This window comes from Schistocerca cancellata, chromosome 3, assembly GCF_023864275.1.
Source record: "Schistocerca cancellata isolate TAMUIC-IGC-003103 chromosome 3, iqSchCanc2.1, whole genome shotgun sequence".
Classification (NCBI taxonomy): domain Eukaryota; kingdom Metazoa; phylum Arthropoda; class Insecta; order Orthoptera; family Acrididae; genus Schistocerca; species Schistocerca cancellata.
The window spans coordinates 229,614,735-229,638,581 of NC_064628.1; the positions used below are offsets into that span (position 1 = coordinate 229,614,735).

The following is a 23,847-nucleotide window of genomic DNA, read 5'->3' on the forward strand; positions in this document are numbered from 1 at the left end:
GATAGTCTCATCTCAATGTTCAATTGGTGATAAACTTTGATACAATTCCAACTTCTAATACAACTCACATTGCTGAATCTGAAGTAAGACGATGATTGCAGACTGGGCTGAATGGCACTATGCTGTCATGTAAGTAATTTTACAGCAGCAGTGTCATAAGGAATCTCTTGAGGCGTGTCTTCATTGATGTCTCTCATTTTTTGCTGCATCAGGCAGAGACTGTCCTTACTTGTGTTTCCATCGTGAGGTACCAACTTTGCTGTGGAATCTGGTTCTTCAGACAACACCATACAGAATTACCAACTGTGTGAACCAGATTTGGTTGTGTTGTGTATTCAATGACTCCCCATACAATCACACTATCTTCAGCACTCTATGTGTGGCAAAAGGTATCAGTAAATATTCTGATACTCTTTAGGTATTTGGCATCCATAAAAAATAAATGAAATTACCCAGCTTTCTTGAAAATTTGCAAACAAATATGGGACAGTTTACAGACAGGCACTCCTAGCTGAAAGAAAGCACTCACAAACAATACAGTATTGCTGAAGCCAGAAAACAGAAGCAAGATGGAACATTATCATGGGGGAGACAACAAGTATTGGGTAAAAGCACCTGAACTCACACATTAAAAAGAAAGATGTACAAATAAGCTGTTGAAATGAATTAGCAAACTGTGTGAATGGATACTTCAACAGCACTGCTAGAAATTACAGCAGTAATTTCCAGATACTGCTGTTTTACCCATTAGGGACTAGCCAGCAAACACATTGGTGCTCCTACCAAAACCTGAGATAGAGGTTACACATGTAGTACATCAATTAAAAAATTAAAAATTCTGCAGATCTAGATGAAATTCCAGTTTGCATCCTTGAAGAATGCAAAGAAAACTTAAAAGTACTATTAACAGAGATAATTAATTTATCATTCAAATCTGGCTGCTTTCACAAATATCTGAAACAAGCTAAAGTAGGGCTACTACCTACCTATACTCAAGGAAGGTGAGGTGAATCACAGACCAATTTCAGTACTTTCTTCCAATTCTAAAATATTAAGAACAATAATAACAACAAATTAATGAACTATCTGAATAAACATAATATCCTTCACAATGAGCAATTAGTTTCAAGCCCAAAAGGGGTACAGAGTCTGCTATTGCACATTTTACAGAAGTTATTCTTGAAACAATGGACAAAGTTGGGAAGGCAACTAGCATCTTCTTGGATCTCTTTTGACACTGTTGACCACAGAATCCTATTACATAAACTACACTCACCAGTCACATTAATTTGACCATTTGTTAAAAGCCTGAATAACCACCTTTTGCATACCAGGCCACTGTGAGACATGCAGGAAGAGAGTCATGAGGTTCTGGAAGGTACTGACAGGGATGTGGAGCCATGGTGGCTCCAGTGTGGTCACCAGCTGCACTAAGGTTTCTCAGTTGGGGTCCATGGCGAGAACAGCCAACTGAGATGGTCCCACAGATTCTTGATTGGGTTTAATTCCAGAAAGTTTGATGGCCAGGGGAGTTTGGTAAAATTATCCTGGTACTCTTCAAACCACACACGTACACTACGAACTGTGGACATGTTACATTATCCTGTTGGTAGATTCCATCATGCCAAGGAAAAACAAACTCAATGTAGAGTAGACATGGACCCAAGGTTAGATGCATAATTGTGTTGATCCATTGTGGATCACCCAGTGAATGCCACAAAAACATTCCCCAGACCATAGTGCTCCCTCCTCTGACCTGGACCCTTCCAATGATTGTTGCAGGGGGTTTGATTTTAGACATTTCATGCTGTACATTCCAATGGCCATCTGTCTGACAGAGCATAAAATGTGATTCATCTGAAAAGGCCACGTATCACCATTCAGTGGACATCCAATTGTGGTATTGGTGTGCAAATTTTCAGCTTCTTTGCCAATGAACAGCATCTGCTGCAGAGGCCCATATGCAACAATGTTCACTGAACAGTCATTGAGGGGACTCTGTTGATAGCACCTTGGTTCACCTGGATAGTCAGTTGTGCAGCTGTCTGCACATACACATCTCTGTAGTCATCCTTCACCAGTGTCATCTGTGGCCTGTGGTGTACACAGCTGCCTTGGCATGAATTTTGGATAATGCTGTTTGGCAATGCAAAGTACACTTTAACCATGGTGACACGCAAACAGTTTGCAGACTTAGCAGTTATGGAAACGCTTCCATCCTTGGCCCAAAAGCCAATTATCATGTCCTTTTGGATATCATTCCATTTCTGCATTACCACAACAGCTGTACTCCCTGACAAACTTTATATACCCTCCACTGCTAGTGCTTCCACCTGCTGACTGTGAATGGTTACTGCACATTGACATCAAACATAGGCAAAGGTCAGATTAGTGTAACTGGACAATGTAGAAATATTATGAATAAGAAGTGTGGCAAATAAGTGGATTGAGTCTGATTTAGAAAATAAGTTGAAAAATAGATTGCTACTTACTGTAAAGATGGCATGTTAAGCTGCAGACAGACACAGTTACAGGTAAAAGACATTTACATTAAACTTTTGGCCACAGCTTTCATCACAAAAAAGAGAAACACACAACATACATTCATACAAGTAAGCACACCTCATGCACACATGACTGTCAACTCCAGCAGCTCCCACTAGAGCTGCCGGTCATGTGTGCTTGAGGTGTGAGCTTGAGGAAATGGGGAGAGCTGTGGAAAAGTTTCCCAGAACCCAGGGTCAGAGGAGACTTACTGGATGGGATGAGAACAAAAGACTGATTGTTGGTACCTGCACCAGATGACATTTGAAAACCTGAGAACTTAAAGGTGGAAGGTATGGCAGTAAGTAAGACAGGCTTTACTGAAAAAACATTGTAGAAAGTCAATAAGAGAAGAAATCTAAGTGCACAGTACATCGTAGAAAAGTGTTTGGGGAAAGGATAGACAGGTTGGAAAGAAAACAATAAAAAATATAGAAAAATAAAGTGGAAGAAAAATGAAGTGGAATGAAGACAAAGAGTAGTTATTGAAAATAAATGCTGAAATAACATAAAGTTAGGCCAGGCAAATGGCAAGAACACTCCACATTTCCATAGCTTCAAGGTAAGCTTTCTCTTGTTTTGCCAATGTCTAGGTTTCACATCCACATGTTGGGGCAATCCATAAATATGTCTTTACAAACCACTTCTTAGTGTGGAAGGTGGTGCTCTTATTCAGCAGAAGGTTCCTCTTATTTTGGATGACACTCTTCCCCAGTGCTATTCTCCTCCTGATTTCATTGAAACATTTGTTATTTTCCCACACATTGCTATTGAGATAGCAAAATTGAGTTGCTTTCTCAAGCTGCTCAGTACCTATTTGTATGTTAGTCTTATCTCCTCATCCTTTTTTCCTTTCTTGCCTATAAACATGACTTTTGTCATCTTGTTCTTTATTTTTGGCTTTGTTACCACTTGATTTCAGATCATAACCATTTTATTTATTTCCTTCTCTGAGTTTATCACTAGTGCAATTTTATCAGCACATCTGATGCAGTGATTATACATACCATTAATTTTGATTCCAATTGTTTTTTTTTCATTGTTGTTATTGCCTCCTTGATGAACATATTAAATAGGTAAGGTGGCAAACAGCACTCCTCTCTCACTTCTCTTCCAATTTTTGCTTCTTTTTTGCTACCATTAATATGCTTAAAGTTATATATTCAAATTTAGTTGCCTGTCCTTCCAGGCATGTCCTCTTTTGCACATTTCTTTATATAATAACTTCCTATCAACCATATAAAATGCCTTTTTTCAGTCCATAAATACTACATGTGTTTTTATGTTTACTTATAATCATCTGTCCAAAATTTCACCTTGTGCTACTATTGCTTCCCTCATTCCATTCCTGATCTGAAACTAAAATGCTCTTTGCTTAAGTTCCAATTTATTTGCGTTGTAGCCTGCTCTGTAATTACTGACAATAATATTTTTATACCTGTGGCTGGTGTTCTATAATAATTTGTGCAGTCCTCTGCATTTGCCCCCCTGGGTAAAGCAATAGTTCTACTACTTGTGAAACCAGTGGTATGATAACCTCTTCATAACATTTAGGTAGCACAGTAAAAAATTTACTTTTGATGTTATCTCTACTTTTTGTAGGAGCTCTGCAGAGAACTCATCTTTGCTCATTGCTTTATGTGATTTTAATCTATTAAGTGCGAGGAAGAACTCATTAACAGTGGTCCCTTATTACTTTCATCGGTTGCTTTTTCGTCTTCAGTAGACTATTTCCATCCATCACTCACAGTTTCTATGTCAAACAGCAGCATTCCATTTTTTCCCTCACTATGTTATTCTTGGTTCTGTGCCTGTGCTGCAACAATTTAATATTGCAATAAGCTTCATCCTCTTTCCCACATTTACAATCATCATCTGTTTCTTTTCTAATTTTTTACAGACACTTTTCTTTCTCTAAATGGCAAAATGTTGTTACCTTGTTTTTAATTGTTTTGTACTGATCATGCCTCTTTTCTTTTAGTCTGTTCTTTTTGTCAATAAGTTACAATATTACTGAGATCATTCAAGGCTTCCTACATTCTTACTTCCTTATTCCTAATACATCTGCAGTTGCATTTGTTATATTTGACTTTATAGCATCCCACCTGCTTTCTTCGCTGTCTGATTCCTTTGTTGCATGCTTGAATTCTGGCACAATATCTGCATCTATCAATTTATATATTGCTTATTTCTTTTGATATTTCAGTTAGTACTTCTTAAATCTGATTTTGCACTTCATCACTACAAGTGTATGATCAACTTTGGGCAGACAAAATTGAGAAACAAACAGGTTAATGTATCCAATAGAGGAGAAGTGATGGCAGAGGATATCTTGATTACTTCTTACTACTTACTGTGGGCATCTACTACACTCACATACATGGTACTGGAAAATTCCTCAAAATCAATTTTGACACAGTCCAGTACAACAGATAATATTTTATCTCTGACAGTCTCTTTGGAAATTTCTTTAACTGTAATAGGGACTGTAGTGGTTCATCTACTTTTATTCTTTGTTGATTGTCCTCAGTGTTGACGTACTGACTGAAAAAAAAGGGGATGGACATGCAGAACTGTCTACTGTAAATGATGTAGCCGACAGACACACAGTTATATTTCACAGTCTTTTACTTTCACTTTTTCACAACCTCCCAATAATACACAGATACATATGGCCAGTGCACTGTCGTTCTAACTTCCCATAAGCCTCATTAATAGTTAGCAGGTGAACATCCACATACTGCTACAATAGTTTCCTGTTGAACATTTATGAGCAGTAAAAAATGTAACCACAAAGTTCACGGTTCTTGAAGAATAGAAGGGTACACATGAAGCAGACACTGTCACTGTTTTAACACATGGCCTAATTATGTAACACTTATTACACTTTTAAGTTGATGCATTGTTGTCGTTCTAAACAACACAGGTTCCTCGTCTGAAACTCGGCTGTGGACTGACTGCCTAGTGACCAAAAATGGGGCCCTTATATACCATCACAATAATAGGTACTGAAACTACACATTGTTCAAAGTTAAATTTACAGAAATTATGATTAAAACTTAACTCATTAAATTAACTGAATACATCAAAAAATTGTGCCTTTTTAACAGTTTCTTCTGCTGCAAGAGTTAGGCCGAATTATGTGTTTAAATGATGAAATTAACAAATATATGTATGCAAACAATACTTTGGACAAAACTGTTAATTGCTTTGGAATTAATTATGGGTTGGCTTTGCTAACATGTTTACAAATAGAGCTAAATAGATGCTTTAAGATAACTAGTATTTTGTCTTCCAAATGTTTGTAATTAGTACAGAATTTATATTTGTTTATATATCGACAATAGAATTTAAGTTGTGAAACATTTACTGTTTCCACCCTATAACAAAAGATACTAACTAGGAATAGTCAAAATAAATCATAAAATCAATCACACATAAAACTAAGCACAAAATTAGATCTGGTGTTATATTCTTTAAAACTGAGAGCCAACCTTCCTCTGTTATGAAAATACAGATTATACTCACCTATGTTAATGGTAATTAGTTCAGAAATGAAAAACGAATTTAAAGAGGCACATGGCAAAACAATAGGGGAAGTAAAAATATCCCAGCTTGCTTTGTCACAGGCACTGCCAGGTATGAGGAAATTTAAAATATACAGCAGTATCATTAGGTTCAATTTGTTCAGGTAATGACAATTTTCATAAACAGTCAGCATTACAGTTTTCATTAGTTTCATGATATTTCATATTATAGCCATACTGAGATGAAAAGGCAGACCAATTTTGCTGTTTCCTATCACAACTGGAAGTCAATGAAGCTTTGGAACTGAAATTATAGATGAGTGTTTCATGATATGTTATCACTGTAAAATGACACCCTCTTATGTACAAATCTTTCTGCCTTACACTCCTTACAATGGCTCTAGTCTCCCTATGTGAGGTACAATAATTCTTTTCTGCTTTGCTCCAGATGGAACTGACAAACATTAATGGTCTTTCAGCCCATAAGGAAAGACAGGTCAAAGACATGCACTCATGTATGAGTCAGCAGCATCACAAGCTAAAACTAATGGCAATACTGGGTCATAATGACACAAAACTTTTTATGACAGCATCATACATTTGGCATCTTTATTATCACACTTTGCTTTCCACTCAGACTCCAGTTTGCTAGCATGTGAATACAGAGGACTTAGGATTCTAGACAGGTTTAGTAAGAATTACCATAATAGTTTGTCACCACAAACTGACAAAATCTGAGTTTGGGTTTTTGGTTTTGGAGCTTTCTGGGCGCTTCTGGTTTTCTTTTGCTAGTGTTAAATACACTTTAACAACAATATGAAATCAGTATTCCACCTTATTTTGAAAAAAATTACTTTTTTCAATTTTTGCAGTTAGTCCTACATTCTTATACTTCTAAATTCAAATAACTACATGGAATCAACACTCTACTAGGAAGCAGTCTGTGATGACAGTATCATCAAGACAGTACTATTTTTTAAGATCAAGATGAATATTATCCATTTTTCTTTCCATATGCACCATCTGATCAAATGCATATGTAATTCAGAATTGACCATTGTTGTTGTTGTTGTGGTCTTCAGTCCTGAGACTGGTTTGATGCAGCTCTCCATGCTACTCTATTCTGTGCAACCTTCTTCATCTCCCAATACGTACTGCAGCCTACATCCTTCTGAATCTGCTTAGTGTATTCATCTCTTTGTCTCCCTCTACGATTTTTACCCTCCACGCTGCCCTCCTGTACTAAATTGGTGATCCCTTGATGCCTCAGAACATATCCTACCAACCTATCCCTTCTTCTTGTCAAGTTGTGCCACATACTCCTCTTCTCCCCAATCCTATTCAATACTTCCTCATTAGTTACGTGATCTACCCATCTAATCTTCAAAATTCTTCTGTAGCACCAGATTTCAAAGGCTTCTAGTCTCTTCTTGTCCAAACTATTTATCGTCCATGTTTCACTTCCATACATGGCTACACTCCATACAAATACTTTCAGAAACGACTTCCTGACATTTAAATCTATACTCGATGTTAACAAATTTTTCTTCTTCAGAAACGCTTTCCCTGCCATTGTCAGTCTACATTTTATATCCTCTCTACTTCGACCATCATCAGTTACTTTGCTCCCCAAATAGCAAAACTCCTTTACTACTTTAAGTGTCTCATTTCCTAATCTAATTCCCTCAGCATCGCCTGACTTAATTCGACTACATTCCATTATCCTCGTTTTGCTTTTGTTGATGTTCATCTTATATCCTTGGAAGACACTGTCCATTCCGTTCAACTGCTCTTCTAAGCCCTTTGCTGTCTCTGACAGAACTACAATGTCATCGACTAACCTTAAAGTTTTTATTTCTTCTCCATGGATTTTAATACCTACTCTGAATTTTTCTTTTGTTTCCTTTACTGCTTGCTCAATATACAGATTGAATAACATCGGGGAGAGGCTACAACCCTGTCTCACTCCCTTCCCAACCACTGCTTCCCTTTCATGTCCATCGACTCTTATAACTGCCATCTGGTTTCTGTACAAATTGTAAATAGCCTTTTGCTCCCTGTATTTTACCCCTGCCACCTTCAGAATTTGAAAGAGATTATTCCAGTCAACATTGTCAAAAGCTTTCTCCAAGTCTACAAATGCTAGAAACGTAGGTTTGCCTTTTCTTAATCTAGCTCCTAAGATAAGTCGTAGGGTCAGTATTGCCTCACATGTTCCCATATTTCTACAAAATCCAAACTGATCTTCCCCGAGGTCAGCTTCTACCAGTTTTTCCATTCGTCTGTACAGAATTCGCGTTAGTATTTTGCATCCGTGACTTATTAAACTGACAGTTCGGTAATTTTCACATCTGTCAATGCCTGCTTTCTTTGGGATTGGAATTATTATTAAATATTGACCATTAGGTGTCACAATAGACGGACCCACCAATATGAAAGGGAACAGAAAGTGTTATACTTCCAGTAGAAGAGCAGTAACAGCAATTGGATCAGTCATTGATTTTAAACATGGACTAATCAGTGGATGTCATCTGAGTAATAATCAGAGACACTTAAACCATTCTAAAGTTGCCCAAGTTGACAGTTGGTAATGTGATTGTGAAATGGAAATATGCAGCAACATACGTGCCTAAACCAGGACCAGTACTGATTGACGGGGACTATCAAATATTGCAGAGGGTGATTGGAAAAAAGTTAATGGAAGGAATCTTTCAAGAGTTTCAAAATGATACCAGCAGTCTATGTAGCACAGAGACAGTCCATAGGGAGTTATAAATGGTCGACCAGGTCTTCATGAGCAACACATTTTCTGTAGTCAGTGCTAAGCAACACTTGAGGTGGTCTAAAGAGCAAGACCACTGGACAGTGGATGACTTGAAACAATTGGTTTGGAACAATGAATCACACTATACCATTTGACAGTCCAATGGAAGGGTGTTGGATTTGGTGCATTCCTGGAGAAAATTACCTGGTATCATGTGTAATGCCAACAGTGAAATGCAGAAAAGGTGGTGTTACAGTAATGGGGTGTTTTTTGTTGTTAGGATATGGTCCCCTTATTGTACATAAGAAAATTCTAAATGCAGAAGGATATGAACACATTTTACAGTATTGCATGCTGCATACAGTGGAGGAACAATTTGGAGATAATGATAGTTTGTATCAGCATGACAATGCTCCTTGGCATAAATCAGCATCTGTCAGGCAATAGTCTGTGGACAGTAACATTGTTGAAATAGCCCTGCCTCCCAAGAACCCAAGAGTCAGAGGAGCAATGTGTCTGCATTAAATGTTGCATAAACTCAAGAAAACCTATACAGGGACACTTGCAGGAAACCTACAGTGATGATTGCTTGAGCCATACTTGGTTTTATGAATGGTTCACATGGTTTAAAAATGGCAAGACAGAGGTTAAAGATGACCCCCATTCAGGACAGCCTTCAACATCTGCTGATGACGCTCATGTCAAGAATGTCAACAAAATTGTGTGTGTCAATTGAAGACTGACTGTGTGAGTCAGTTGATCATGTCGTGAAATCCTGACACAGCATCTTGGAATGCAATGTGTTGCCACCAAATTCATCCCATGGCTCATGAGTCAGGACCAGGAAGACCTATGCCTTGCAGTCTGTGAAGAGCTTTTGGCTTCTACAAATGAGAACAAGATGTTCCTTAAGAGAATAACAACTGGTGATGTGATGTGGGTCTATGATTTGATGTTGATACCAAGGTTCAATCTTCACAATAGATTAGGAAAGGTTATCCAAGACCAAAAAACGCAGGTCAGATCAAATGTCAAAGCCATGCTGATAGTTTTATTTGATTGTGACGGATTAGTTCATCATGAATTCAGGCCACAGGGGCAAACTCTTCATTGATGGTGCTATTGGGACATGCTGTGATGGCTGTGAGAAAATGTGAGAAGGAAAATGGCCTGAAATTTGGTGATACAATTCATGGCTCTTGCATTATGATAATGTAGCCACACATTCATTCCTGTTGGTGCATGACTATTGCACAAAAAATAAAATCCTGTGTTGCTTTATCCTCCATACTCTCCAGACCTGTGCCCTGCAGACTTTTTTGAATTTATAACTTGAAAACCACTTGAAAGGATGAAAATTTGCAAAGATAGATGAGATAAAAGAGAATTTGGAGACGATGCTTCGCACAATCGAACAAGAGGCATACCAAGACTGCTTCTGTAAGTGGAAACAGTGTTGCAGTGTATCAATTGTGGAGGAGAGTATTTCAAAGAAAACCATGCACAATAAGTAAAAGGTAAGTGTAGAAAAATTTTGTAGACACAGTTCCAGAATTTTTTGAACAGACGTCATATGAGGAATGAGGTAGTGGATCTCAAGTCTGAAGGACATTGGCAAAGGTAGTGTTCAATAGTGGTGACACCAAGGGGGTGAGGGATGTTGGTGTGAGAGAAGTGGCATCAACAATGATGTGTAGGGATCCAGGAGGTAAAGGGATGGTGATGGTGGAGAGTCAGTGAATGAAGTAAGTGGTTGTTGTCTTTGATGTGGAAGCTAGATTTTGGCAAGTGGTTGGATATGTTGGTTGGTGAGAGCTAAAATCCTTTCAGTGGTACCACAATAACCAGCTACAATGAGGCATCCAGGATTGGTGAGTTTGTTGAATTTGAGGAGCATGTAGAAGGTGGATGTGCATGGTGTCATAGGAGTGAGGAGGAAAATGGATTCAAGGGAAGGATCTCAGACAATAAGCAGAGATTGGAGGTTATTTTGGACTTCTGGGGTAGCCTTAGCCAGATCAATTCTTTTCTTTACAAGAATTATCCTTCTTGATACAGTCTTTTGACAAAAACCAATAACATATCTCTCTTCTCTCTCTCTCTCTCTTTTTCTTTTTTTGGAATGCAGGAATAGAACCTAGTACATGGAGCATATAGCATGACTACATCATACATACTGCTTCTGAACATATCCAGTATGAGGTTGCTTAAACAACTAATTTTCAGATATATTCATGTGTAACACAAGCATTAACTGTACAATTCCTGTGAATTCAAGCATTTTCCCCAGGCCATTTTAGAGTTTTTTTCCTAAAAGACAGAGCTGCTGAATAGGAATAGACACAATTGTAAAAGTCAGTGAGGGGAAGAAATGGCTGCTTCAACAGCAGAAAGAGTAACTATCACAATTGATCTTCCATCAGAACATAAGAAGCTTGTCAAGTAAGAAAGATGAGCTTCTCATATCATTATAGGAATCTGGAATACCTAATGTTAAATCTATAGATGTGCTATGAATAATGGTATATCACTTTAACATTACAGAGATTGCACAGGTGCGCCTGTGGTATAGCATTCTGCATAAAAGGTTAGGAAGCTATAAGATTCATCTCAGTGACAATGGTGCCCTACTGAATGAGTTCAGACACTGGGAAATTTTATCATCTTTCATCTCTGTGATCACTTGCTAGCTGCAGGCCCAGCCACACATACACACTTTGCAAATTGCTTAAATTATGCACCAATCTGTGAATTAATGAAGTCATTTACTGTGCATGAGTTGAGATGAAATTATATAGAGCCTTTCAGAATAACAATGATTAACTAGTGTATAAGTTTCAGTTTCATACTAGAAATGATTTCAGAGATACATAAAATGACCTAAAAACATATATACGTATAACTTTTCACTAAAAGCAACATTTAGATACATTAATAAGTTTTTGTTTGTGTCAAATGATAGCTTAATCAAAACACTTTTGTTGCAAAATAGTTACTTAAATAATATCTTGTTCAGAACAGTATATGTTACATAATGTACCAGTTTCATACAGTAATTATTATTTTCAGTGTTTGACACAACTGTTTTCATTAGTGATGTTGTGTGAGTTGAGAGCTGGAGTGCATGGAGCATGTATGTGGTACATGAATCTTGGAATTAGTGTGAATGAGAGTGTGAATCATATGGAGCAACAGAACAATGTGTCATATACATGGTATGATGGGCTTAATGTAGTTGGTGTAAGGATCAGAGAAGTAAAATATATATATTGTCCTTAGGGCAAGTATAGATAAGATTATTTTCAATTATTTACTTTCCAAAAAATATTTAGTTTTGAAACTGATTAATGTAAATTCAGAACTGGGGATTGGTCAAGGAGGGAAAGTACCATGTTGCCCATAAAAACTATGCAGCTGATTGGCTATTTTTTCTTCCAGTCAATCAGAAGGGAGAATGCATGCATGATCTGGAGGAGGGGGATATTAGCATGCACCCATTTTGAATAGATGTAAGTAAAGTCTTATACTGAGTGGGACTATGTTTAGGTCTTCTAGTAAAGATGTTGTAATTTACTTTGAGTACAAAACAACTGTTTTGGAACATGGTTGAGATCAGGTATAATCAACTTTCTCGGAAGATTTGAGAATTTTAGAGAATTTTGTGACTTTCTTTTCAGTAGGCTAAAAAATTCAATGGGTGTGCTATGCAGTTGTAATTCTACTTCAGATTACTGAACATGAGTGAACTATTGTAGTACTGAGCAAGCACACCAAAACTAATAACCATCTAGAACGTTCAATATATCAACTGACCCTTAAAAATTTTGGTTCTTTAACAGCAGGTCATGCATTAATCTGATATGTGAGTGAATGCGGTAGTGTGAGCAAGTTTTTTTTTTTTTTCTATCAAGAACTTTGAATGTTAGAGTGGACTTGGTAACAGCTTTTTTATGTTAGAATGAGCATATAGAGCACACACATAAAGAACCACTTGCTTTATTCAGTAACCTTAGTTAGTTCTATCAAGACTGCTGTTTACCACAGGAAACAGAACATTTTGTACACCCTGCTCAAAGGTATAGTGATGCATGTCTTTTAAACAGCTTTTGTAGGTTGAACTACATTATGTGTTGCTTCAGGGCAGGCCATGGTGCTGAGGAAACTCAGAGTGGTGAGTGAGTAAATTTCAATGGCAGCAGACAGACCCCATACTCCTAGATTGATACAAGTTAGTATCCCAGTATATAATATAAGATGGGCATAATGCAGGAACAAGGGGATTGTAAAATAGAATAAAGATGACCTATGCCACAGTTGTAAGTGAGTACTACATTGACCATCTCTTTGGGTGCTGTACCTCACTAATAGGCTTGGAAACATACAAGGCAGCAATTCCAACAGGCCCCCATAGCAAAAGTTTTAGGCTTCATTAAGCTGTTAAAGGCAGTACTAATCACATGCCATAAAAATAACTGAGCAGCAATTGTATGCGAAGAATTTTTTTCTCACATAGTTCTGATCAAGAGCATGCACAGATTCCAAATTTGGTCCAATCCTCCACAGTAACTTTCTCAACAAGAATTTGTTTGAAGTGCTCCTGAAAGGCAGTGATGCTCACAAAATAGTAGGAACAGAAAGCTGGTCGAAATCTGAAATTGATAACAGTGAGATTTTTGAGAAAATTTTAAGTGTATATCAAAAGGGTAGGCCAGTGGGAAATGAAGGTAGTGTACTTGTAGCAGTAGACAAGAAACTCAAATCCAATGGGATAGGAATTGAAGCTGCATTCAAGATTATTTGGGCAGGTCCTAGTATCACAGGTGGGCATAAAATAGTAAATGGATCCTTCTATCACCCACAAGGCTCATCTTCTGTTCTAACCAAAAACTTTATAGGTAGCCTCAGCTTGCCTGTACAAAACTTCCCCAAACATACTGTAATCATTGAATGAGACTTTAATCATCCAACAATCATCTGGGAAAATTACAGTTTTCTTAGTGTGAGCATGAGGGAACATCCTGTGGAACATTATTAAATATCTCCTCTGAGAACTAGCTAGAAGAGATAGTTCAGAATCCCACCCATGATGCAAATATATTACATCAAATGGCAACAAATAGACCTCACCATTCTGAGAATGCCCACATCGAACCCAGTATCACTGGCCATGATGCAGGTAGGGCGACAATGATTACCAAAGTACAAAGGACAAGTATAAAGGCATATGTGTTCAGTAAAGTAGAAAAAAAGCAGTAGTGTCATCTCCAAATGAGGAAAAATGCAGCACGGGGCAGAACCATGTAGAGGAACTATGGCGCAAGTTTAAAAGAGTAGTTGATCATGCAGTAGATAGGTGTGTACCCAGTAGAACAATTCATAATGGTATGGACACCCCTCCCCCCCCCCCCCATGACATACAGTTATAAAGAAACTTCTAAAGAAACAGAGACTACCGTATAACAGAAGTAAAGCAAAGCACAAGACTATAGAAGGAGAGATGCTAAATGAAATACATTTAGCTGTCAAGAGATCATTGCAGGAAGCCTTCAATAACTACCATAGAAGAATACTGTCAAATGTTCTTTAACACAACCCTAAGAAATTCTGGTTGTATGTAAAAGTTGTTAGTGGCACCAAAGCTTGAGAGCTTGAGGGTGGCAATGCAAAAGAGGAAATGCATAACTCCATTTTCAAATGTTCCTTTATAAAGGAAAACCCAGGAGAATTGCCCAATTTCATCTTCACATCAGTGAAAAGAAGAGTGAAATAAATGTTAGGTCAGTGGTGTTATGATACAAATGAAACAATTAAAGTTGATCAAAGCTCCAGGACCAGATGGACTCTCTGTCTGATTCTATACTAAAGTTTCAGCTGATTGAGTCCTTCATCTCAGTATAATCTATCATAGATGTCTTGAACAAAAAAATATGCCAGTAGCTGGAAGAAAGCACAGATCATACACGTCTATTAGAAGGGTAGTAGAAGTGATCCACAAAACTGCTGCCCAATATCCTTGACATTGATTTGTTGTAGAATCTTAGAACATATTCTCAGTTCAAGCACAATAAGGTACCTCAAACAGAATAATCTCCTCTGTACCAACCAGCATGGATTCCAAAAACATTAACGATGCAAAACTCAACTTACACTGTTCTTACCTGAGATAATGAAAGCTTTCAATCAAGGTAGTCATATGCATGTGGTTATTTCATCATTACTTAAAAGCGTTTGACTCAGTACCATATATGTGCTTATTGTCAAAAGCTCTCATATGGTGTATCAAACAAAATTTGTGACTGAGTTGAGAATTTTTGGTAGCGAGGACACAATGTGTTATCTTGGGCAGTCAGTCATTGTCTGGTGTAGAAGTAGCTTCAGGTATGCTCTAGGGTAGTGTGTAGTGGCCATTGCTATTGATATTGTATATTAACAGCTTTGTGGGCACTGTTAATAGTAACCTCAGACTTTTTGCAAATGATGCAGTTATCTGTAATGAACCACTGTCTGAAAGAAGTTGCATAAATATTCAGTCAGAACTTGATAAGATTTCAGAGTGGTGGAAAGACTGGTAACTTCATTTAAATGTTCATAAATGTAAAATTATGCACCTCACAATGGCCAAATCATACTAATACCAAGGATAACACTTATAGGGATATGAAATGGAATGATCATATAGGCTAAATTGTGGATAAAGCAGATGGTATACTTTGCTTTGTTGGTAGAATACTGGGGAAATGCCATCAGTCTACTAAGGAGATTAGTTACAGATCACTTGTGTGACCCATTCTAGAATATTGCTCAAGTGTTTGGGACCTGTAGACAAAAGGACTAACAGGGGATATTGAACATATGCTAAGTAGGGCAGCACAAATGGTCACAGGTTTGTTTGGTCTGTGGGAGAGAGTCACAGAGATGTTGAAGAAACTGAACTGGAAAGCTCTTGAAGACAGATGTAAACTATCCCAAGAAACACTACTTACAAAGTTTTTAGAACTGACTAATTGATTACTCTAGAAATACACTACAAGACCCTACTTATTGCTCATGCAGGAATCATGAGAACAAGATTAAATTAATTGCTGCATTTGCAGAGGCATTCAAACAGTCATACTTCCCACACTCCATAGATGAATGGAATGGGAAGAAAGCCTAATAACTAGTACAACGGAATGTGCCCTCTGCTATATATTTCATGGTGATTTGCTTATTATAGATGTAGACATATATATATAAAAGGTCACAATGCAACAGTAATTGATAATTTACTTGTAAATCCAACTGTCTTTTATGAAACAACTATGAGCCTATAACAAATGGTTTATCTGACCATGACACTCAAATGATAGCAATAAAGCATCCCCGTTAATCAGGTTAAACTAGGAAGGAAAACATACAGTTTCACTGAATAATAAAGACTGACTCAATTACACTATTCATGGAGAATTTACATGAAGGTAATGGGAAGAAATTTTTCAAGTACATCATAGTAGATCAGACATTTATTTTTTTCCTACAAATATTCTTACTACTTGTAAGGAACAGTTACAGTGGAAACTGAGAGATAGTGTGGCTAACATCTGAGATTAAAGCGGGGGACGCACAGCTCCACATTACTCAGTAAAACTGTTCTACCTCTTGTAGGACCTGTATTTATGTTCATTGTCATTATCATTGCAGTTATCATTTATATTAAAATTACTATTATTGTTTTTACTATTAGAAATATCTCAAATCTGATATAACAGTCACATATGGATATACATTCCTATTTGTTTTTCTCTTCTTAAATAACTGAAGTGAATCACATAAATTAATCATGATAAAATTAAAACTGGAATGAGTCATCAATGTACAAAAATGTCAAAATGTTTCACACTTTATTGTTCACAGGTTTGTGTTATGCCGAGTTTGCAGCTCGAGTTCCTCGTGCAGGATCTGCCTACATTTACAGTTATGTTACTGTAGGTGAATTTATAGCCTTTCTCATAGGTTGGAATCTCATTCTGGAATATGTGATAGGTAAGAATGCATCCCTGACTTCAAAGAATATATTACTAAAGCATTAAGACTGTCTCATAATAGTCGTTATTTCGATCTCAATATGGTAACAAGCAGTGCAACACCTGGAATCCTCAGTTGCTATCATTTGCCATCCATAGTGACACTGAGAGTGGATTTTCATTACATATATTACAATTCAGTGAAGTATTTTGATATATTATCCATTACATTAACTGTCTCCTCGTCAGAACTATGCCCAGTGAACCAAAGCCTCAACAGTGGAATTATTTGAAGATATGTTGATGCTAGAAATGATCACACTGATTTTGAAACAAAGATCCAGATCACTTGTAATGACACTAGAAACCAAAAATTTCCTTAGTCAACCAAACTTGAACTTCTGTTAGTGCTGTTCTCTTTCTGTCTCCCTTTCAGCATTTCGTCCTTACAATTAATATTTCTTAATATGTATATTATTATCATGGTGCCTTTCCCTTCTCTTACTTAAGATACTTTTCCCTCCATCCTTCTCACCTCAACCCCCTGCCTCCTCCACACACTTATACAATTCGGCTGCTTTGCTTTTTGGTGATATATCACCTGACATGCATTTTTTACTGTTCTTGCTCACATTCATTTATGGAGCTGTCTTAATATTCCTGTCTTTCTATCCTGTTACCTTAACTGATGTTGCTTGCGATCCGCAATTACTGAAAAGTTAGAAAGTTAGTGTTTGTTGACATAGAAATGCAATATCTGTTGAAGAAGGGTAGGCTGCTGGTACATTCAAATCCCTGCTGGCTGACACTGGCTGTTGTATTGGTATACATGCAGACACTTTTAAGTCACAAGCACTGGTGTAATGGTAAGCCTTGTAACTGAGCACTGAAAACTGTTTTAATTTCTGTACTAATTAGTAACCTCATAATAAGTGGTACTTTTGTCCTGTCATATCTCCTCTCACAGTACATACAAATTACACCTTTTATTGTAAGCATTGATGTGATGGTAATTTGGCAGCACACTATATGCCATTAGCTAGGCCCACAGAGGTCCTGGTGATAGGAGGCACACAGGGTCTTTTCATCAGCGAAGATGAAGACAAGGCAGCAGCAACTAGCACCAGCTAAGTCCTTCAGGCCGAGCTGGCTGTAACACCACAGAGCAGTCATCTGAGTGGACTGTGAATGGAGCATCACAGGTCCCACCTAGGGACCAGTTAGCTGCAAAACTGAGAACTGGGATTAAGAAGACAGAGTATTTGTACCACTTGGTCTACACAAATGACGTTATCATGTGGCAAGAATGTCAGGATGTGGCCTAGTTTTCTGGACCCATCAGTGTTCTACACTGCACTGCAGTATCCTAAATCTTGTCTTCAGGCCTTCAGTTTAGTTATTTCTGCAGTCTGTGTGCTAAAAGTCACTTTTGTGTACAACTTACACATTGTAACTTCACTGTGCATGGTCAATGAAATGATGTTATGCTCTCTTCTCCATGATGTCATTTTTTTACATTGCCACCTTGGCCATTCAGCTCAGATGGTGTGTGGCATTTAGCTCAGTGGTGTGCCCTTGCCACATTTTCATTCTAGGAATAAACACAGATACGACAAGCAGATTGTCCTTGAATACAATAGGTGGTAGACTGTGGAATTTATTATATATTTAGCCTGTTTGGTCATATACAGGGCAATTTCCTTAATGCTATCTGACATCTGACTTAAATCCAGTGTTTGTAAAGGAAACTACCATGTTAACATTATGAAAAGGATAGACTGCTACTCACCATATAGAGGAGATAGTGAGTCATAGGGAGGCACAACAGAGAGACTGCTGTACACCTTCTTTTTGTCATGCCTGTCCATGGCTCATCATCCCCTGTATATAGTGAGTAGCAATTTATCCTTTCATAATTTGGCCATCATGGATTTTCCACTGTTTGAAACAATTCATGTTTATGTAAATATATTAGAAACTCAAATCTTCAGTTATTGAATAGAAATATTTTGTTACACAAATTTCAGATGCTTTGTTTGTTATTATGTATTTCATATTTTGTGGCAATTTTTAGAACAATTTTATTATTATTACTAGCCAACAAACACAGCATTGCAAAGGTATTCATTTTGCCAATTTTCTATTAGAAAGAAAAACAAACTGAACTGTATTTGTAGTGAAGTATCAAAAAATTTCGTTTTCATGTATTCATGAAAACTCCTTTTCATTTATGAAACAGTTGTACAAAGAAATATGCATAATGTACAAAAGTGCAAGTTCCGTGTTAATAAACATGACCCCGGACAGTTTCTCTGCTCTGGGCACAGTTGCTCTCCACGTCTGCTATGCGATTTTGTAAACATATCTATGGCAACACCTCTTCATAGTTCTAAAGATGGTTACTGTTTTAATTGCAGCCATTTGCACTGCACAGTTGAAAGCTGTCAAAAGCACTACCAATTGTCGGGGCTTCCCTTATTTGGTTCGACTGTACAAGTGTCTCAATAGTAAAGAATAAATATATTAAAACTTCATGCATGATGGAGCAATTTTTCATGCAGCTCAGTGTTTATGATACCATATTTCTTTAACTATGTCATACAATGATGTATATGTGTAGATACATTCAACACCATATGTGCATACTGTCTTCAAAATATGTTGTGAATAGAATTAGTAGCAAAGGAGTACTAAATTTAAATGTCATTTACAATGTGGCAACTTTTTTGCATCTCAATGTTTATGATGTCACATCACCTGAAATTTGTGTGGTACCATGATATATTGGGTTGGTGCATGAATTCATAGTGATTTTCCATAAGTTTAATAAACACAACAGATACACATAACAGAGACTTTAGTCAACAATAATATATTCTTCTTCACTATGTAAAACAGCTGGGGTAACTTTTCGATTCTGTGACCATAGAAATCAAGTGGTTTTGAGGCAAAGCACTTGTTGAGCCATGTTAGGAGGACATTTTCACTCAGAAAGTAAGTTCCTTGAAGTTTGTTCAACAGTGAGGGGAAAAGGGGAAAATTTGAGAGCACAAGATCAGGTGAATATAGTGGATGCAGAATGGTTTCCCAGCCCACTTCTGTTGTGTAGTGTTTTTTGTCAGTCCAGCAGAATGCAGATGGGCATTATCATAGTCTTCCTGGTAATTGCTCTTGGCTTGCATCAGCAAGACATCACAATTGTTGTCAATAGATCTCAGCAGTGATGGCTACACCTTGGGGAAGCAATTCATAGTACACCACACTGTTGCTGTTCCACCAGATGCAGAGCATTATCTTTTGTAGACTGGCACAGGTCTTTGTATGGGGAATAGCTGCTTTGTTTAGGCTGAACCATTCTGTTCTTTTCTTTATGTTAGCATAAAGATACCATTTCTTGTCACCAGTAACAATACAATATAGGAATGATTGGTGTTGTTCAGAGCCATTGATGACGAGTGAGAAGATATGGACATATGGCCACCTGCTGATTTTTTTGATTTTGACTTAAAGCACGTGGTACCCATACACCTGATTTTTGTACCTTCCTTGTTGCATCAAACCCTGAAGGTCTTTCTCAACATGGAGAGTCACTAATGTCAAAATGATCTTCCTTAAAACAAGAAAACCATTTTCTTGCCATGTTCTGTCCAGTGGCAATAGTCCCACAAATGGCATAAATGTTTCCAACTGCCTCTACTGTTGTCACCCCTCTACTGAATTCAAAGAGAAGAATGTGTTGGAAATGTTCTGATTTCTCTGCTTTGCACTCTGTTTTCTAGCATCCGCAACTCCACTCACGATCTCCAAATAACAAAATGACAACATGTAATCTGAAATAGCAACAGTACATTTAGCAGCACATGTTAATACTGTCTGCAAAATTTATTTTGAACACATCTAGTAACATATAAGTAATACATTTAAATGTCATGCATGATGTGGCAGTTTTACATGCCTTGCATTTTTATGATGTCATATCTCCTGAACTATGTTAGGTAGGTGGTTCTAATACTCATAGTGATTGTTGCCTGAGAGCAAAGGATACGTGTACCTAGTTTGGTTGAAATTGCATCAGTATTTTATGGGGAGATGTGGAGCACACCCACCCATCCAACCACTCACACACACACACACACACACACACACATGTGCATGCATGCACTCACATGTACATGCATACACACACACACACACACACACACACACACACACACACACACACACACACATCCATTTTTGGTTTTTCCTCTTTGTCAACTTTCCATCTGTGAATTATGAACCTAAGGATTTCACAGTTTTGGTCATACAGTATTCTAGAGTAATTCATACCAATTTCTAATCAGTTTTTATCTTGTAACCCATTTAAATGTCCAATTTAGGCTTTGTTGAATATTTGTTTTGTAAGTCTTTCTGGGTTCATTCTTTTAATGTGTCCATAGAACCTTCACCTGTGTTTTGTAATGTTACTTTGGATATTTGTGTATTGTTTACTTTTCTGGCTGGTTCTGAGTCAGTATTGCCTGTCTACAAGCAAAGAAAAGAAAACAAAGTTAGGTGCCAAAAGATGGAAATTCCTGAATAGTTATGCTGAGATATTTAGATTTTGAAACTTGTTTAATTTTGTTATATTCCAGCTTCAAGAATTTTGGTGCTTCTTTGTTGCAGACCATGTACATTGTCTTTTCAAAAGATATTTGGTGACTGACTTTTTTCTGCAGTTTCTTTCAAGAGTTCAATTTGATTTTGGGCTGATGAAATGTTGTGAGTTAATATTGCTAAACTGTCTGCAAATGCTAGGCAATCTATACAGGATGATTCTTATTAATGTTTCAAAACCATGTAACAATGTAGATAATGCTGAGACAAGTAATTTAATATATGATACATGGGGCCTCAAATGTCAGGAAATACCCCAAATGTGGAACATGTGGCATCACTCGTGAAATCTTCTCGGGTGATCAGCCGAGTAAAGGCGTCGTCTTCTCGCAACGTTTCGAAGGGTTTCGTACCCATCATCTTCACTTCGCTTGAAGATGATGGGTACGAAACCCTTCGAAACGTTGCGAGAAGACGACGCCTTTACTCGGCTGATCACCCGAGAAGATTTCACGAATGGAATACGCCGAGAAAGTCTCAAATCACATTATGTGGCATCACATCCAAAATATGGAGGGTATTCTTGAGCCCATGTATGAAGGAATGAATGCAATGATGCAATACTTGCATTGAAGCAAACAGTGCAAATTTCAAACACCTTTTGTAAATGTGATCTGTTGCAAATGTAAAAGTTACAAAATTATTGTCCTCAGCATAACTAAGCAAAAGCTGTTCTTATTTTGTGTTTCTTTCCTTTTTATTCCTTCTTTGATGTAATTTGGAAACTTATAATCATTTACTTGTGAAGCAGTACAGTTGGTTTTTGTTTTACTGTACTTTGTAATAAACCAGCAGAGTGTGCAAGACCAGTAAGTAAATTAATGAATTAATACCTTAATGCAAACACATAATTGCCTCACACAATGAAAAAAATGCTGCCTGCAAGATGCATGACTGAACCCTGAGCCACACACTCTGAAATTGCACACACAGGTGTGGAGCTACAAAGACGTGCATACTTGACTTGAGTTTGGATGGTCAGATGCAACAGACAGACAGGCTTAACCGCTGCACGTGGTGACTTATGTCAACTGATGGCATTACATGTTCAACATTTGTCATCCATTTTTGAGGTATGTTCAGACATTTGCAGCGCCATGTGTCTTGTATTGAATTACTTGTCTCAGCATCATCCATGTCACTTTGGGCATTTTTAAACATTAATAAGAATCACTCTGTAGGTAACTTGCCTTTGCCTAAAGTGACTGGCAGGTCAATTTTGAGGACTGATTTCTGTTTTTGCCATTCTTGTATCACTTTCTCAAGGAAGCTGTGCTGTAGGTGCAACCACAATGGAGGGGTAAATGTGGAGATGACAGAAAAACCTGTCGCTCTCAAGGACACAGTTGAAAAGTACTGGAGTCAATCCACCTCCCAATCTTGTTCCCATTTTGATTTTGAAAGGAACTGAAATTTCCCTCATAAATTTAACCTCGAACTTTGTTTCTGTTTTATGACTGCAACTGTTTTCAGATCTAGACCTTGTTCTTCTAACATCTGGAAGATTGAAGTATGGTCAACTGAGTCATAGGCTTTTTTACAATCAAAAATGTGAAGACAAAATTTTTGCTACATGTTCTCTGGTATCTAAGGATTAGCTTCAGATCGAGGTTTGTTCTGAACACAAACTGCCTGATCTGAATTCTGACTGATATTCTCCAATTTTTGGTTCAAGCTAATATTATGGAATTTGCTCTGTTTGCCAAATATCTCACAGCCCCATCTATGGTCTGCACCTGCAGCTGCATGTTGGTGATCACATAGACTCTATCATTGGTGTCTGTGATAGCGTTGATGTAAATTCTCTGTCTGGTCTGGTCACCTGATCATTTTTGTTTGCTGAGACTCTTCTCAATTAAACTCAATGCTGGCTCCCAAACCTTGCTAAGATTATAGCCACAATCTCAGTTGATGAGATCATCCCTGTTGCAAATATCTTTGGCCTCTCTAATGATGCTCTCCCAGTATTTGGAAGTCTGTGCCAAGATCCTGGTCTATTCATACTCCATCGCATGATTCTCAGACAAACAGTGCTCTGCAATTGCTGACTTGTTAGGATACATCAGTTGAGTGGGCCTCTGGTGTTCTTGGCAATGATCTTTAAAGGTGCACATTGTCTTTCCAATATATGTCTTCCCATATTCGCCTGTAAACTGGTATACACTGGCCTCCTGTAAACCGAGATCATCTTTGACACTTCCCAATATGCTCTTGTATTATTGAGTGGGCAAAAGACAGTTTTCACTTGGTGCTTCATCAATATGCGTCTGATTTTTCCCAATAGTGCACCAGTGTACAGTATAAAAGCAATTGCTGCCTTTTCTCCATGACTTCTTCCATCTCCACAGGTTGT

The 23,847-nt window shown here is 37.5% G+C and overlaps 1 protein-coding gene across 1 annotated transcript in view; it reads left to right on the plus strand.

The window, feature by feature from the left end:
• Positions 1–23,847, plus strand: part of LOC126174860 (cationic amino acid transporter 3-like) — a 129,837-nt gene that overhangs the window by 19,106 nt on the left and 86,884 nt on the right. Inside the window, exon 3 of the mRNA XM_049921259.1 lies at positions 16,729–16,857. Within this exon, the coding sequence (XP_049777216.1) occupies positions 16,729–16,857 (129 nt within the window). The remainder of the gene's footprint in view (positions 1–16,728; positions 16,858–23,847) is intronic.